Here is an 18,072-nt window from a genome sequence, read left to right as displayed (position 1 = left end):
TCTCCCTCATCAGTTACTGTGCCCTGACTAGTAAACATTTGAGATGATACCGGTGACGGTGACTCAACATCTGTCTGACAAGATTTGTCAAATGTGGTTGTTTTACAAAGCCATGTGGATATGTCTACTTGACAACCTATTATTTAGAAATATTAAATTAGAGTAATAAGTAATGATAGTACAAAAAGTACTAACCTGCATTTTTCCGGAGAGTCATAGTCTGTGATGCTCGATCTTTATAATAGCCCAGAAGCTTCGGATGAATTGTTTGGGTAGCAGTTGCTTTCCCTTCTTTAGTGGTACTTTCCTATTTTTAAAAAGTAAACGTATAAAACAGTAATATGCATGTAGTTATATTTTATTATCTTACTTCAGTTTTCTTTTTTTTGGAAGGTGGTGTATGTAAATCAACATTAAGTTCGCCTTGTGGTTGACATTGCATTCTCTCAAATTCAGTAGGAATTGCACCTCGTTTCAATTTTTTTAAATATTTGGGTAAATTTGAAGCCGAGGCTTCCAAAAAGGCTACAACTTCGGGTTGTTTTTCAAACGAGTCATTTTTAAAATGCACTGAGCAAATAGACATGGATGGTTTGCAAACCAAATTAGGGAGTCCGATATTTGTTAGCCACTGGTTTCGTAACCTTCCATCCTTTGGGAAATGGTGAAATGAAATGGTATCTTTTTTGTCATCATTTGTGCAACCCGGAACCACACAGCGTTTGGTGGCATACGACCGAGGTTTAGAAGCCATTTTTAAAAATCTCGTTGTAGGTTTATTTAATAAACATAACCCACGAAATGTTTAAAACACACCTGACGTAAGTTTGATAATTAAACTAAACCGATTAAACACTATTACGTGTCAATAAATATTTACACAATCACGAAAAGAAATTCCGACTATTTTCCTGATAATTTAAAATATGACAAACAGTAAGGCACGACAGTGATTAACTACAACTAAATTTAAAAAAGAACAAGTTTAATTGACATTACATACAATATAGATAATGGCACAAACTGAGCTACGCAGTATCGACCTGACACCGAAGACGCAACTGAAACTTAGAGAGAAGGGCGAGAGATTGCACAATACTGGGCAACATTCTAGAAAGAGTTCGGGCGACGCCGTCTGGGGTTAAAGTTTAGAAAACAGAAACCGACATAAACCCGCGAGTAAAATAATAGAGGGATCAGATAGTATAGTGGAAGGGACAGAGAATATGGGTACGTACGATATAATTCGGTTACAAGCATGTGGTAATAAGATCCGTAAAACCGCCGAAACCAAGAACGCGAAAGCGGAAATTATTTCCCAAAAGTGGAGGAATCTACCAACGTAGTACTGAAACTACTATATGTTTTTTTTTAATTCTTTAACCTCGAAGCAGAACGCGCCAAATTTCAAACGAAACGCGTGGAATTTCAAGCGAAGTCAAAACTTCTTTAGACCTCCAGCAGAGGGCGCCTCAATTAAAATAATGATTTTATAACTTTATTTTCAACATGATGGTTATTTTAAATAAAGGATATCAATATATTTTTGGAATCAGCATTTCACGTTCTTCTAGTGATATTAATAATTTTCAAATAGCGTTTGCTGAAATTATGTGGAACCATCCCTTTAATTGGATAAATCCGATCCGTCCGTGGTCCATTCACGTCGGAACCAATCCGTCCGTGGTATGTACACTTCGGATTCAATCCGTTCGTGGTTCGGTCTCTTCGGATCCAATCCGAACCGTCCAATCCATAATTTAAAATAATCCAATCTGTGAAAAATATAATCCGTAGGATTACGGATGAATATACCCGAATAATTCGATGGATTGATCAGTTACGGATTACTATTTGACGGTTTGGATTTGGTTGAATGAAACCAAGACGGTCACTGAACGGATTTGGGTTTTAAAAAATGTAATCCATCCGTGGACAATGGCTACGAATTGGAGAGTTTCGCGTTTTACTTATCGTTCCACATATTGAATTTTCTTAAACGGATTGAAGTGTCAACAAGTTAAGCGGCTACGGATTCGAGGTGATACAGAGTAAAGCTTATCTAAACGCCGCCGCCGCTGATAATTTTGAACGCGCCGATCGCGCCGCCGCCGATTGTTCGAAAATCATTATACACTTTTTTTTTTGGTATATTAAGCTTGTTTTTCATTTACGCGAAAATAACGACATTTGAACACGACGTCAAATTTTGGTTTTCGGATTTCGGTCGACGCAGAGTAATAGCATTTTCACATAGCCTCAATAGATTCCAGCATTGCTATCCTGACTATAGAGAGAGTCACTAATATAACCAAGGCTTGGTTTATCGATATGTCCCCCCTTCCTTTTTCCTTCTTCCCCGGTTGACCCTAGTTTTCCGTTAGTTCCTATCTCCGCCGCCGAAGACGCCGCCGCCGGTATATTTTGGGTCAAACGCCGCCGCCGACCCATATCAGATCGGCGCAGGACTCTAACCGTGAAGAAAGGATCTACTTAAATATTTTCCCATAGTGGTATCATGTTTCTCATGTTATTACACGTTGCAATGACCATCACAAATTTAGCAAATAGCCAAAAAACAATAAAAACAATCGAAAATTCGATCTTAAAAAAGGCTCTACTTCCTCACAGTAAAATGAAAGCTTTGCGAATTATAATTTACAGTTACTTACTTTGTTTTACAGATTACGACAAACGGTAATCAACTAAATTATTGATGACTTTTAACAAAACTCTCCTATTCGAGGCAAGATGGTTCATTATTAATCACACCGGCAACGTCACTGCAACGTCGTTTACTGGGAATGTTGCCGCGGGTGGCAGATAATTGACCTCATTGAGACACTATAACGCTAAAAAAGACCAATGGGGATGATGTGACTTGATAAAAAGTAACAACATTTCGCGCTCCCCTCTCAGCCTCTCACGGACGAAACCATAATAATCAGCTAGGCTAAGACCCAAAGCACCACCTTAGGCCTAAGTAATACAGCGACTTTTAAAGCCTTTAATTCAGGTGGCCGGGTAACAATGCGTAAAGGAGGGTGGTGGTAAGCCCTTTATGACACGCGAGCGAACAGCTCCCTACACTCACTATTACCGTTAACCCCAACAGGTTTTTATAGAACGGGAAACCAAAGAGAGGAGATAAGTTGCAAACTCAACGCAGAAGGAGTTGTTCCGAGTTTTCACTCACAATTATCAGTTCCACAAGTTGGGATCGAACCCGGTTTCTCTTGCTGCGAGGTGAAAGCTATAACCACTCCGCCAGCCACACATATGTATCGCTCCAAAACCATTTCCGTAATTTAAAAGAGGTTAAAATACCTTTATTTTCAATTTCAGAATTTGTATTTAAAATTAAAAGTATGCCTCCTACCGTTTTAGTTTTATGGCGCTTGGCGACAATTACCCCCTTTGACCCCCTTTATACGAACCTGACATGGAGTGTGATTGGAAAAAATTTCAATTTTTCTGTTCTTGCGTTCAATTAATTGGATACAATCAAGTAACCCATTTACTTGTAGTGTGAACGGGGCTTTAGACCAAAAAGTTAGTATATACTAAAAAGCATATCTTGTGAAATTGGCATTTTATAAAATAGTCAAAACGTCACCACCTAAAATAAGGGCTTTCAAATTAAACATCCAGGGTTAATCAGCGTAGGAAGCGGGAAAAACTCCGCGGGACCCAGGGCGAAGGGGGAAAGGGAAATTGTAGTAGAAACTCCAACTTTCGAAATAGAGTAAGAACTCGCGATTTCGTGATAAGTATGGTGTTTTCTCTCGTGATTACCGCTCTGCACATTGGGGCGTTTATAAGACTGTAGACTCTCGGCGCAGTGTCATTTTGACCTCCAACCCTTTCGAATTGCACCCCCCCCCCTTCCTTGAGACATCCAAACTTTATAATTTTTATGCTGAATTGCCCAATCGGCCCTATTTCGATCCTTCATAGGATCGGGGCCCTAGTCGCGCGTATTTACCCTAGATGGAGCACCATGATGTTTTCTTTCGTAAGACTATCTCATGAACTATGGTACCCACGATTTTTACTCTTGTATATATGTCCGTGATACATAATATCGTAAACTACTATGACCAGAATGTTTCGTCTCGTAAACCACGATGACTTTGAGGGTTCTATCGTAAACCACGATTACCTTGAGGGTTCTATCGTAAACCACGATGACCTTGAGGGTTCTATCATAAACCACGATGACCTTGAGCGTTTCTATCGTAATCCACGGTGACCACGACATACTATCACGTTTATGTATGTTCTCCTAAATGATAGTGACAACGATATTTTATGTTTTAAATCACGATGACCACAATATTTTCTTTTAAATCCATAATAACCAAAAGTTTTCTATCGTAAACAGCGATATCAAGAATGTATTTATTTATACTCAGGGAGAATGAATATGTCGAGACTATCGATGGACACATTGAGCCCCTAACCCCGCCACGCTAAGGGGAGGGGGGAGAGAAAAAGTAGGCGGTCTTATTTTTTGCGTCCTCGCTGCAGCGTTAATTGCGTCGAAAACCGTAATTTTTAAGAACCAATGATATTGCAATATTATTTAATTTTATCAGAGCGGAAGAGCATACCGGGGGGCCCAACGGGTGGAATTAGAGAAACGCTGAAAATAATCTCGACATATTCATTCTCCCTGAGTATAAATAAATACATTCTTGGCGATATCCACGACATTTATTTCTTAAACCACAGTTACCACAGTGATTTATCTCGTAACCCGCAATAGAGCGTTCTATAAAATCGGCCCAAAACCGGCCAAACTTTTCATAGAGACTATAGAGCCAGTTCAGCAGGACAAATAACTTTTGTTATTCTTTGGTTTAAGAGAATTCGGCATATATCCTGTCTTTATATGAATATTTTAGAGACGCAATTTTTAGGAGTTGTAAGAGGGACCCTAGGTGTGGAAATATGTTTGGGGTTAAGAATATTTTCATGATCTAAGTTTATTTTTAAACCCGTTGGGACTAGTATTTTGCTTATTTGCCATCATATATTTATTACAAAAATCATTTAAAATAAGATAAACGGCGCGGAAAACCAGAAATTAGTGAAGCCTAGGCTAGCAACTACGCTACTCCTAAAAATCGACTGCTCTCAATTTCTTACGGGTTTGCCAGATAAATATTTTTCTCTCACACGAAAAACCGGCCAAACCTTCACCTCCTCCGGACTCAAAAGGGGGAAAGCACACCACACCGATTTTATAGAACGCTCTATTATCATGATGTTTTATCGTGTAAAATACGGTGACCGAGATTATTATATCTCGTAAGCCTCTATGAACAAAATGTATTCTATCGTAAACCACAAAGAACACGATGTTTTCAGTCGTAAATCATGCTTGCCTCGATGCTTTCTCTCGTAAACCATAAAGAACACCATGTTTTTTTTTTCAGAAACATCACATGCGAAAAATCTCAAAAGTAACGATGTTTACTCTTGAAAAGCAAACAGGGACGCATCTCAAACGTAAAAAGAATAAATTGATATCAACACCGCTCTAAAGACTCTCCGAATTCCTCCGTTATAATTTGGACCCGGGAAGCACTGCCATTATCACCATACCAAAACAACCCTCGGTGGCTATAAATTATAGCGGTATCTCACGTTCAGGACTAATGCAGAGTATCGTAGATTCTGTGACACCAACACGTGAATCATTGAATATTCGAAAAGGAACAAATTCAGTCTACGCTCCGCTAATTAATCAAATCCATTCAAGTTCAGATTCATACAGAAAAATCCCCTTCGTGTAACGAGTAAGAAGTCAAAATCCGTAACTAACCAAGCAATCCATTTATTAGGATATATTATTCCGTTTTCCCACAAATGTAAGCGTTTTTATCTTCGGATTGGACTGTTCGAATTATATTTACTACGCATAAAACGCTTACGGTTGCATCCGAAGTGAACTTACCACGGACGGATTGAATTTGGAAAACCCTAATCTGTTCAGTATCGGATTCATCGAATCAAAATCCAATGCGTTATTTTTTAAGAGGTGAAAAACCATAACCAACCACTCCGTCCAATTATTCGGATACATTCATCCGTTATCCTACGTATTGGATTTTTTCACAAACTGTATTATATTAATTGTCGGATCGGATGGTTCGGATTAAATTTCTTACGGTTTGAACGCTTACGGATTATATCCGAAGAGAAAGGGTTGCGGACGGATTGGATCCAAAGTGTACGGATCACGGGGGGAATGGGTTTTGAAAATTAAATCCGTTTAGGATCAGATTAATCTAAGCAAAATCCAATCCGTAAATTTGTAATATGTAAAAATCCACAACCGATCAATTTGTCCATTGCAACGGATTACTTAACCGTAACCGTACGGATTGGACGGATCGGATTTTTCACGGAGTATCCGCAATCCGTTCAGGCTCTAATTCATATTTCCATCATCGTTAATAACGTTAGTTTATTACTTGAAATTTTATTGTCTCTAAATACTTGAACATTTTACAAATGGATAGAATATAACTTATATAATCAATTATGTAATCAAAATATCAATCTGGTATAGCAAAGAAACTAATCTAAATAAGTTTCTGTTTTTATTTAATGTGTTCTAATTATATTGTTGATCCAGTTTACCACAGCGGATACTTTCGTGTAATATCCATAGACTGCATCTAAGCCACAGCTTAGAGAAGGGCTAAAACTGACGAAGCCCGTCTGGGTCCAATAGCTACTTCCATCGTCGTGGTATTGATGTTTCATAAAAGGTCCACCACTATCTCCTTGGCAAGTATCAACTCCTAGAAATAATCAGTAAATATCAATAAAAATTATCAGCTAGACCTTAGGTCCCAGGGTTCTAGAGACTTTTAATGGCTTTAATTCAGGTGGCCGGGTTAAATTGCTTAGAATGGTGGTAGTAAATTTTAATGCCACGCGAGCTAACAGCTTCCTACACTCTTTATTACTGTCCTATTTAAAAATAATGTATAAATAAATGTGGTTGAAAATTATAAACCGTGGCTGATCCTTTAAAACTGAACGCTATCCAGGGAGTGAGCACCGGATTGGTTGGTATTTGAGCATGTGCAGAGACAAATGCCTGTGGTAAACGTAAAAAGAGCACGGGGTGCCATCTAAATAAAGTGACCACTATCTGTTTCGGCTATAAAGGCTTGACAAAATGCTCCATTTAACTATAGGGGCTGAAAACTGGGTTTCGGTTCAGGTTAACGGAGAGGGTACAGGCAAACTGGCCGCCTCGGCAGATTGGGTAGCCTTCTGTGGGGCGTTTGAACTCCGTATGAGGGCACGGTGGTCCTGTTTCCCGGCCTTTGGGAGTCACACCGGGATCTCCTGTGCCAGCTGTACCGGGTTACGTGGACTACTGTGTGCTCGTCGTTCCCCTTTAGGAGCTCTATCCAAAGGGTTTTACTCTTTACCTACGTAGGTAGGGTGTCGGCTGTAGTAGCTACAGCATCCACTCTTAATCCCACTGCTGTGTGCGAAGTGGGTAATGGTCCATCCATTGCTGCACTTTCTGCTGGGTTGAGTGGCTTGCGTCAAAGGTGAGACCATCAGTAGTATAGGGTATTATTACCCATGCTGGATTTGTCACCTGTCCGGGCTAGGTGGACGCTGGCGTAGGGCACTATGATGATAAACCTCCGGTGGTATGGTCTTTGTTACTAGGTACACCGGGCTATAAATTCTGACACACTGGAGTTATCGGATGCAATGACTGCATTCTTGTAATAATCAAGAAGCCATCCTTTCCCAGCGCCCACGTTTACATGAACCGCAAAAAAAAGCGTTATGCCATCAACGACCAGCTTATTTGCAATGTTAACACCCGAATTCTGAACGTAGTACCGGAGTGGCCCCGAAGCACCCAAGACGCAATTATTTTGGAAAACTTAGGTCCCACCTCTTCTCAGTAAATTTGGAAGGGTCATGGTTCATAGTGGACAGGGGCCGTCCCTTAGAGCCTTGGCAAATGACACCCATCCCCCATAAAGATTATTAATCTAAAGAGAGGTTCAAAATCTTCTCATTAAATTGCATCAAATGATTTAATGGTTTCTTCAACTCTATGAGGCGTGCGTTGAGTGATTAAGGAGGCCATTTTTGTACTCCCCTAGTAAGGTTTTCAAGTTTGTTTTCGCTTGCGTCATCTTCAACAACTTCTACCTTAACGAGAGTGTGGAAATGCTGAAGCCAATTGTAGACGAACATATGGCCAAAGCAACTAGGTTCTCCCCCTTGAAGCCCCTAATTTCCAATTACAGGCCAGAGCAAATGAATAATTATTTCTATAAAATTAGGAGTGGGGGGGGGAGCATAAATAGGGTAGAAGAAAGCATGTTCCTGCCTTTGATATTTTCTATGCGGATTGCTGAGTAATGCTGTGTTCTTTTATCTTTAAATGTTAATAGGTGTTTCCTAGATCCAATCTGTACAGTTTGAAGAATAGTTTGAATATTTTTTAAAACTTTAGAAAGGAGATAGTAATAGTAGCGGTTGTGTCTCGGGCTGTTCAAGGTCAACCATAAAGAACCCAGATCTATGTATCCTTCAATACATTCCCAAGTAATGAAGGAACACCGTAAGAAATGGATTGAGGTGACCATCTTAAATTCATATGAAATTAAGATTTTTGAGAAATGAACTTGGTGTACACCTGTGTCTCGGGAGGCTTTAGGACAGAAACACCATACAGAAGCGGCCACAAAGAGTATAGTGATAAAGTGTCAAAGTACTTAATTTCAGTTATCATTGTGTGGCCGACAATTCGCAAGAAATCGAAAGAAGCAAACCAGAAAAGCACGATGAAGATCCTTTTAACTCTACGTTTAATAATACCAGGAGACATGACTAGGAGTTGACAGCGGTTGCCGCGGTGAATGGGGCCCGGCATCGTGAACACAAATCCCGTTTTTCCCAATAATTCCCGTTTTCTACCCACCCCTCAAATTTTTTCTCTGGCATTTTCTTTTTTTCTTGGCCGCTTGAGATACTATACTATCCACATTGCGCCCTCTGGAAGAAAAAACCCCTCTCGCGGGCTCACGCTAAGGCGGCTCTACAACCCAGTCAGAACTGGTTTTTTCTTCAGTGGTAGTTCCCACAATCCTCGCTAGAGAGCGTCACTAAAATATTTCATCTCGGGTCCGTCTCCGAGACTGGAGATACCACGGTTTGGGGGGTAAAAGTTAAAGAAGGTAAAGACGCGTCTTTCGTTGACAACGCGCGTTGGGAAAAGCGCCCAGCTGTGAACTCCTAGTCATGTCTCCTGATAACACCTATAATGATAACAAACGAAATAGTAGGTTGACTAATTTTAAGCTGAAAACGTCTTTTAAAAATTAACTTTGTATATATCTACAGTCATAACTACGGCCTAAGGTATGGTCATGCTTCTTTAACTGAAATCATGAAGGTGCAACAAGATGAAGTATATAGACTACGCACTGCATGAGAGCACCATGAAAAAGTTTAGGCTCTGAATCAGTCTTTAATTGCCGAAACTGAAAATCTTAAAAGCACAACACAAGGTAGTTGACGAATTTGAACAATAAATTCAGAGAATGGAACTTAAGTAGAATACCTAATATATCGAAACCAATCTTGCAACCTGGAAAATGAACTTAAAGCTACCCTGTGACTATCTTGGAAAAAAATAACGTTCTCTTTCAATGCTGTAATTTTACACAGGTTGTCAAAAACTGGAAAGCTATAATGATTTGTTCGATTAACATTGAACTAGATTTGAAATAGCTGTAGCTTTACAACGGGGCTTCAGGGTGTAAACGTAAGTGAAACCGATCTGAAATGGACAAGATTGGCTGTCCTATGATTTAACCCTTTATAGATCAACTATTTATGGTAATGTGTCTCCTAAAAGTAGGGCTCATAGAAGTATATGTTTCCTATCGTTTTCATGTGTCGGTATCAACTGTTTCTGACATATGCATTACGTGGTACTATTTCTATTACTTAAGACTTTCAAGAATACAGATGTGGCCTTCTCAAGCTTTAATAGACTTATATATGCCTGAAGAATTCAATGAAAGTATCTGAAGTCTCATGCCATTGTCGAGCATCAGAATTATTTTTTGAAAAGCCAAATGATTTCCAAACCAAGATCAGGTGGTCTTCTACAAGACGCATAATACAAACAAAGGATAAATAGGTGTTTATAAATTTGGTGTTTGATTTAGTACCTGGACGCATGTCTGCCAGAGAACTAACTAAACGAAGTGGTTTGTTAAATTTACGTGAGAGGAGAGAACATTTAATGAGTGAAAGGGACCTTGTCCCGGAAGAGCTATTAAAAAATAAAGGAATTATACTGAACATGGTCCCTTTTTGAAAATCAAAATACAGCTTTCTTGCGAAGAATAGATGGCTACTAGAAAAATAGACAGCGTGCACATATACCCCTGATGACGGTCCGATAACGTGTCCGAAACTAGTCGGGTGAAGAATGTTTTAAAATAAAATTTCTTGTGCACTTAAAAAATTCGTTGTTCTCTTTTTTAAAAATAAGTCAATAGCATCATCTTTCCATTTTAATTTTTTAAAAGAAATTAGCACTTTCTTATTTTCAATAGCTTTGTCAATGCGTAAAGCAAGCTCCTGGCATTTCGCTAATGTCTTCATTTCCAAAAGTCTGTGGCCCTCTCCTTCTTCAAAGACTAAACGGTTTAGAGAAGCTTCAAACATCGGAATTGACAGATTGACATAGAAACCTTCGGTTACGTTTTGGTAGATTTCTTCGTATCTCATATTTGCAGTTTCATTTCTCAACCCGGCTTGAAAATACTTATACTAAATATTGCTTTCAATAACGCTTCATTTGCAAAGTTAGATGGGGATATTCTTTCCTGGCTCTCAGATTTCCACAGTTTAGAGTTAGACGGCTCCCGGGTCTCAATTTTCAATGTTATTGCATTTTCAAGCGGTAGTTTTAGGCTATTAAAGGTGTTTTCGCTAAAGTACGTGAAATGAGCGCAATAACATACTCATTATCTGGTATTTTCAGTTAGCCCTTCAATATAGGAATTTGTGGCTCTGTAGGAACTGTTAATGTTCTAGTTACCTGTTGAGTATGATGCACAAGTGCATCAGCAGGACAGGAAGTATTTTCTTCTTGAATGCGAGCCAAAAACGATCGTATTTTTACGATTTAAATCTTTACGTTACCAAACTTTCAATGCCGAGAGAGATTTGACGTTCATCTTCTTAAGGTTCTTTTTTATCGCAATCTTTCAAACTGCTGTAATTTTGTAGCCTTTGTGGTCTTATACGCTCGTGTCTATACTTTAAAGGAGTATGCCTTAGAGACTCAAACTAATTAATGTCTTCTTAGAGAGACTCCTTTGTGCGGCAGGTGTACTCCAGGCTCGAGCCTATTAAGGCATGCTTTGTTCTCAGGAACAAATATTTTTTGGTTCCTTTTTCAGTCCAAACCAAACCACAACAACTACTACAAAGATTTCTTTACATGCTCCTACAGCTCCAGCTTTACAGCCGCATCAACACGCTTCCACCAAACCCGTTTGCATACTTTATTTAATATCTACATTGTGTTTAGAATGTAGCGTGAATCTGGATTAATATACTGGTATTGCTTGATCTTGATTGATCTCGAGGACAAGGAGTGGGGCCTGTACTCAATAAAAGTTCCGATACCTTACTGGCCTTTAACACTCTTAAGCCTTACGTTAAGCACTTTTTGCCTTTGGCATTCCTATGGTGTTTTGATTTAGAATCTTTAGCTGCTTAGTCCAATTCCTAAAAGATAACGGAAGACTGTTTTTAATACATTTCTTCTTAACAAAAATAAACTTATTAAAAACTACTTTACTGTATAATTAGATAGATATATAGCTACTTACTTTGTTGTTGATGAGTCCATTTCAGAAGCTGTGGTGATATCATGAAGAGATAATTATAAAAAAAAACATTTTGTTTTATAATAATCAGCTAGGCTAATTCCCGAGGAACCATCCTAGGCCCAAATCATCGAGCGACTATTAATGCCTTAAGCAGGTGGCCAGGTTACAATGCGTAGGAGCGTAGTAGCAAGCTCTTCATGCCACGAGAGCCTACAGCTCCCTACACTAACTATACAGTTCCCTCTATAATCCCTTTTCGTTTCTCTTCGCCCCTCCAACTTCTAGAACTTTCCTACGCCCTGTACTGCCTTACAATCACAAAATACTAAAAGAATAGACCGGAAATAGATCTTTATTATAGGAAAGTATGACTTAGAAGTTAAGTTTCACTGGCATTGAAGCACTCCAGTTAAACTAGTTGGATAAGCAAAACAAAATATAGAAAAAGCTATTGGTAGGACACTTAAATAGGCAAACAAATATACATCAAGAATAATCTTTGGTTTTCCACATAATTTTTTTTTTATTTTCTCAGTCTGTATTTTTTTAACACCTCTCCTTTAATTGACTTCAACCTTAGGGACAAAATTGTCTAAGATGTAATCCCGAAACTTGTGTTCATGGTCAAGGACTCTATTTGAATGTTGATAAAAAACTAAAAACTCTGTTTTATCTAATCACTCAAATAATTGATACCTCGTGTTATGCTTTCATTATATTACTGGTTCATTAAAATTAATATTACTCGACTACTTTCAAGTGATCATCCCCAAAATTAAAAAATTGCATTAAAAAAACTATAATTTTAATATTTTAATAATAATAATAATAATAATAATAATAATAATAATCAGCTAGGCTAATACCCAAGGCACCACCCTAGGCCTAAGTCATCATGCGACTTTTTAAAGCCTTTAATTCAAGTGGCCGGGTTACAATGCGTAGGAGGGTGGTGGCAAGCCCTGCAAGCCACGCGAGCCAACAGCTCCCTAAACTAACTATTACCGTTAACCTCAACAAGTTTTTATGGAAGGGGAAACCGAAGATCTCTGGGGAAAACCCCTTAAACCCGTGGGGAAAGAACTTGCAAACTCAACGCAGAAGGAGTTGTTCCGAGTTTTCACCCAGTGCCACAAGTTGGGATCGAACCCGGCTCCTCTTACTACGAGGCGAAAGTGCTAACCACTCCGCCACCCCACCACTAATTTCGAAAAGGACGCCAAATTCGGAGAAAATAAAAATGTGCATAGATGGAGCCTTCTTGTTAGGTCAAAAAACTATACAAATATCAAACAGCTGATCAGAGCTAGGCGCATTAATGAATATTTTATTAATTAATTAATTAATTTTATTTTACAACATTAAAAAAAGATAAAATGAATAAGTAAATTGTGAAAAAATTTGAAAAAGATGATACAATAGGAGGGAAAACCAACACCTGAAGATTAAGATTAGACCACAATATTGTTTTATTGCCAAACGGTTAGGAAATGAACCTTCAGTTGAAGTGGGAACTGGATCAGGAACAGCATGATTTGTAGGGTCAATTCTGCACTCGACAAGTACCAGAGCCCAAAATTGCATTTAAACGTTCCTGATTGTTAACGTCCGACTGGGCTGCGTGATCTAGTGTGTCAACGGATGTTACAGTTGGAGTTGGTTCCGGGGCTCTAGGAGTTTGCCTTTTGTGGCTTCTTTTGGTTTTGTCACGTGAACCTTTTTATATGCTTATCAGAATAAGTATAAGTAAATATTTCAATTTTTATCAGAGTTCTGTATCGGGGAATATCCCAAGACCATCAAGGTTTCCATAATATATCTAATTCAAGTGCTCCTGACTTTGTGTTTAAGGACCTTTCACGAGATTTTTTAATTTTATAATAGATTTTATTATTTTACATCTTATTCTGTTTTTTTAGGTAATATCTTTAATTCCTTCATCTGTGGAAACCCTTAATTCTCTTAAAATATTATTATACCACTTTTGGATTTTCTATCAAGACTGGACAGTACTTCCTCTATTGCTTCTGATCGCGGTCTTGGAAAAGGCTACATGTATAGGAGGAAGTAGGTTTTAATTACCGTCTCTCTTGTATCTGTTTATGGAAGTACAAGTGAGGTAAATCTTTGTACGTATCTAACATGACATTATTCAAATATGTCCATGTCCTCGACCAGCTCTTCTAAGCTGCTTTCCTTCCTCAGGCTCATTAATTGATGAAACTAAACAAGATTTTGTATAACAAATGAAACCGTAAATCTACTTCTTAATGCGTTTTTCCACGTACCTTCAATGTAAAATCAATCACAACACCACCTACACTAGGTAGGGTATTCATTACTGTTACCCGAAATGGCCCTGAATTTCGGGTGTTAACAATTTTCACGACAGTGGTCAAGGTGTGTTTTTAAAACATTTTAACTTGGGGTTGATTGCCTTTCACTTACTTCCCTATCAAGGGCTTGGGCCTTATTCTTCACGGTGCTTTTGAAGTCCGTCCGCTTTGGTCTTATTTTTATCTGCCTTCCGATTAACCCCCTTCCCAAACACAGGCAACCTCTTGCGCAATTTCATCCCAGGCTTTCTCTACATCTTCGCTACTTTTGTAGGTTATTCTTTATTTTCCAAATAAGGCCAAGCTTCCAAACCATTGATATGGGCTTGTAGTTACCTGGCGCTAAAATTTTGTTGGCTCTCTTCTCCTGGTTTTATTTTTCCCATATTTCTGCCCGAAAATACTTAAAAGTGAAATTAAACGTTAAACTTGAAAAACAGCTATCACTCTCTACTGAAAAATGGAAGTTAAAACAAAAGCTGATAATTTTTACTTCTAAAATCGTGTTTTTCTATTGGCTAAAAGCTTGGCAGCGCTTAAACAAAAACAAATACCAAAGTGCTAGATTCGTCATTTACGAGGACGCTTAAATTTACTTTATTGTAGATACTCGTTCTTGACTTTTGGAGGATAACGATCCTCAGAAAGTTACGTGAATTTATAAAATGCCTCAGCACGGGGCTCTAAATTTATAGTTTAAACAAGGTCCTCAGACTTTATAGAAAGGCGTTTTACCAACTTTTCGTTCCTCCGGCGCAAAACATATTATGGGTTAATGTAAAAGGGCTCTCCTCTAACCCACTCGCGCATTTCTTCTCGGGTCCTACGTCTAACGCCACTTCTCGCAAATCTTGGAATATTTCACTTTTCTCAACTTTTCCGTCCTTCCCGAAGCCAATTGCCCACCCTGCACTGTTCTCCGCGTAAAGCGCAGAATCCTTCGGTATATCTGAGAACGAGTTTTCATATATTAATATATATATTAAATATATTGGTTGGTTGTCTGACCTGTATCAGCTGGACTAAGACACACTGGTCTGATGTGTTTCTCATAATCTGCTGGTTGTTCCAGTTGAATGAATGCCACGTCGGAATCAAAGGTATTGAAATCGAAGTCCGGCTTCGGGGTAAAGATTTTGTTCGATGAAATAGACTGAGTATATTCGTGATTATTGTTCGTAGTGTAACCTGGAATATAAACACGTTCTTAAAGCAATTTACTCGAGATAGTTCTAATAGTACACTCAATTATTGACAGTTTTATTTGCAAACGTATCCCATTATGGGTTCGATTCTTTTACGAGAACGGCTTACTTTATTTTTTTTTCAACAAATTCACAGATATTTTGAAATCATCAAAAGAGAGAAATTTCGATATTCCCTCGGAAAATTCGTTTCCCCCGCATAGAATTGGTTTATTTTCTCACGTGATTCAACTAAAACGTCATGGTCATTGGCTAATGAAAATAGCCGACTGTTTTAACGATCTAATGACAGCGATGTTTGTATTGGATGTGCTGGAAGATTAAATTAATAATAATTTTATTATGGCTAATTTGTGTGTACAACCCACATAAATTGTCAGTGCAATCTTGCAGCTGAAAGGGGATTATTATATTGAGTGCGAATCGTTGGAAAAAATCATCCCAAGTCGATTGGAAAGTAAAAACTTTAAAGAAAGGCACTAAAACGCTAACGGTAAAGTGCTTAGAGCCAAGGCTTATAACTGGTAAGTAAACTTTCCATAAAGATATATAGAATTAAAAACTGTTTATTCTCTATTTAATCCATAATCTTGTCTCTCTAATTCCCTTTCAATATTCCATTCTTGCCTCCTAGATAAAGAGACTAGACGGTTAAAATTATCGTAAAGAACCCTTTTCCCTTCCACCCCACTAACCTCCGAATAGTAAAATTAGGCCCACCCAATATAGTTTCGTTCCCCGAGATTTGTTTTAAAATTTTTCATTTTCGCGGGATTCGAAAAGACAAGTTTTGACATCACGTTTTCTAGGCAAAGTTTCCAATTTGAAAGGGCTTATTTGATTACTTAGAGGTATCATAAACTTATGGTATTACCATAGCTGATTAACTGGCTGCCTTGGGCCTAAGTTAGCAAATCTTTATTTTTGTATGGTTAAATTGTAAATGGAACAAGTATAGCTATTATCACAAGTTGGCTAAGCCTTAATATAAGTTCCACGTCGACATATTAATATATTTAATGAGCGAATATCTGGGCCCTTAGACCAACTTCAAATTCTCATTTCCTATCTATCAGCTATACTTATCGCCCTAAAGGCTTCATAGATATCTAATGCTCAAATTTCTGGGGCTCCGATGACTTCAACGGGTAAAGAGATCGAAACAGATTTTCATAACCGATGTATCGAAGTATTGTATTTCTAAATCACCTCACCGGTAGTTGATCAATCAAAAATTGGTCCAAAAATATTTATCTCCACTCGAAATATATTTCGATTTGGAACTAAAAGGTTAAGTATTAGTTTTCAAAGTGTAGCTTAAAATGCTGGTAATTGAAACCTGTTTTCCAATTCCTAATATCCAGAGAAACAAGGAACCCGGAGTAAACTATAGAAACGGCACTAGATCCCTTGCGGTGAAATAAAAAAATAGTACTCACCCAGTCTGACTTCAATATCCTTATCTCCCCGCCTTGTCCCATTATCGTAATACATGCAATGAGCCGCAGTGAGAACCCATTTTCGGTCAATCAAGGAACCACCGCAAAACTTAAATAAAGGAAAGGGTTTTTTTGCATATTACTAAAAAACATTTATGTCCACGAATAGGTAACTTAGTTATAGTTTTTATAAACTAACTCCATTTATGAACGCTGACTTGTCTGATGGCCCATGTAACATAGCCATCCACGGCCAATAGGTTTCGGTTATTTCCTCTCGGTATATTCTTCCGAGGTCTTTTGATGCATTTCGTACTACTTCAGTTTTAACGGCTAAGCCACATCTTGAGTAGTCTGAAATACAATTTTAGGTTTAGTTCCGATAGCACGTTCTATTAGTTGTTTAACAAAATTACTTAAATTTGCAATTGTTGGCGAATTGTATAAGAGTAGAATCTATTTCGTACATATTGTTAATTTGCATTGTTAATTACATGTTTGTTAATAATGAGTTTTAATTGGGGATCCTTCAATTCGCCAGAGCTGCTCAGTACCCTGATACCGGCACTAAAAGCGATTTAAAGCACGTATGTTCTTACCAAACGTAGCTTTGTTTGAGTACTGCCGTCTTTGCGAAATGTAATATTTGACGCTTCTTCAGTCACTTTAGGATTTGACATGGCATAAATTGTAACTGGGCTGAATTTTAACTTGCAACTTTATTTGATTTTGAGTTTGACTTTAGAGCTATGAATCTATTACAAAATCAAAAGACAAGTAATTCCCTAGAAATAGATTAGCTGAACAAATATCGTATGAACAAGTGAGAGGTGGTTTTTAAAAGTGACCAGAACATAACTTTAATGAAACTCAATAAAATAATACTTTGAAATAAAAATGCAGTTGATATTATTTTGGATCCCAAGGTTAAAATACAGTTGAAATCCTCGTAGAACCAAAGGCTATATGTAACTTTATCATTGTATATTTTTCTCTCTCTGAGCCTCGAAGATAATTTTCTCGATATTGAATCAAACTTCTGCCTGACTATCCTGCGACAGCTTTTTAACTTTTTCATCTACACTCTTGAAGTAAAAAAAAATAGTTCATCTTTAATTTCTTTCTCTTTGGACATGTTTTCCTTAAATGAAGTTGCGATGGATTTAGCATGAACGGC

At 38.0% G+C, this 18,072-nt stretch overlaps 1 protein-coding gene across 1 annotated transcript; it reads right to left on the bottom strand.

The window, feature by feature from the left end:
* Nucleotides 1-6,548: 6,548 nt before the first annotated feature.
* LOC149952584 (melanization protease 1-like) lies at nt 6,549-17,244 on the bottom strand. The gene is made up of 5 exons (XM_090168636.1): nt 17,095-17,244; nt 16,896-17,004; nt 15,260-15,439; nt 14,991-15,200; nt 6,549-6,815 (listed from the first exon to the last, which is right to left on the bottom strand). The coding sequence occupies exons 1-5, from the start codon at nt 17,140-17,142 to the stop codon at nt 6,616-6,618; spliced, it is 747 nt and encodes a 248-aa protein (XP_090024762.1). The 5' UTR covers nt 17,143-17,244; the 3' UTR covers nt 6,549-6,615.
* Between the last annotated feature and the right edge of the window lie 828 nt (nt 17,245-18,072).

This window comes from Leiobunum rupestre, chromosome 3 (genome assembly GCF_980474605.1).
Source record: "Leiobunum rupestre chromosome 3, qqLeiRupe1.1.hap1, whole genome shotgun sequence".
Lineage (NCBI taxonomy): Eukaryota > Metazoa > Arthropoda > Arachnida > Opiliones > Sclerosomatidae > Leiobunum > Leiobunum rupestre.
Note: the sequence above shows the minus strand (reverse complement) of the source record. Positions and strands in the feature narration are given on the sequence as shown.

Bases quoted from the DNA above. Each gene is read 5' to 3' on its own strand.
- LOC149952584 (XM_090168636.1), bottom strand. From the start codon at position 17,142: ATGGCTATGTTACATGGGCCATCAGACAAGTCAGCGTTCATAAATGGA. The intron at 15,440-16,895 runs GTGAGTACTATT...TTTATATTCCAG, and splicing joins GGATATTGAAGTCAGACTGG to GTTACACTACGAACAATAAT. The intron at 15,201-15,259 runs GTCAGACAACCA...ACTCGTTCTCAG, and splicing joins TCTTAGTCCAGCTGATACAG to ATATACCGAAGGATTCTGCG.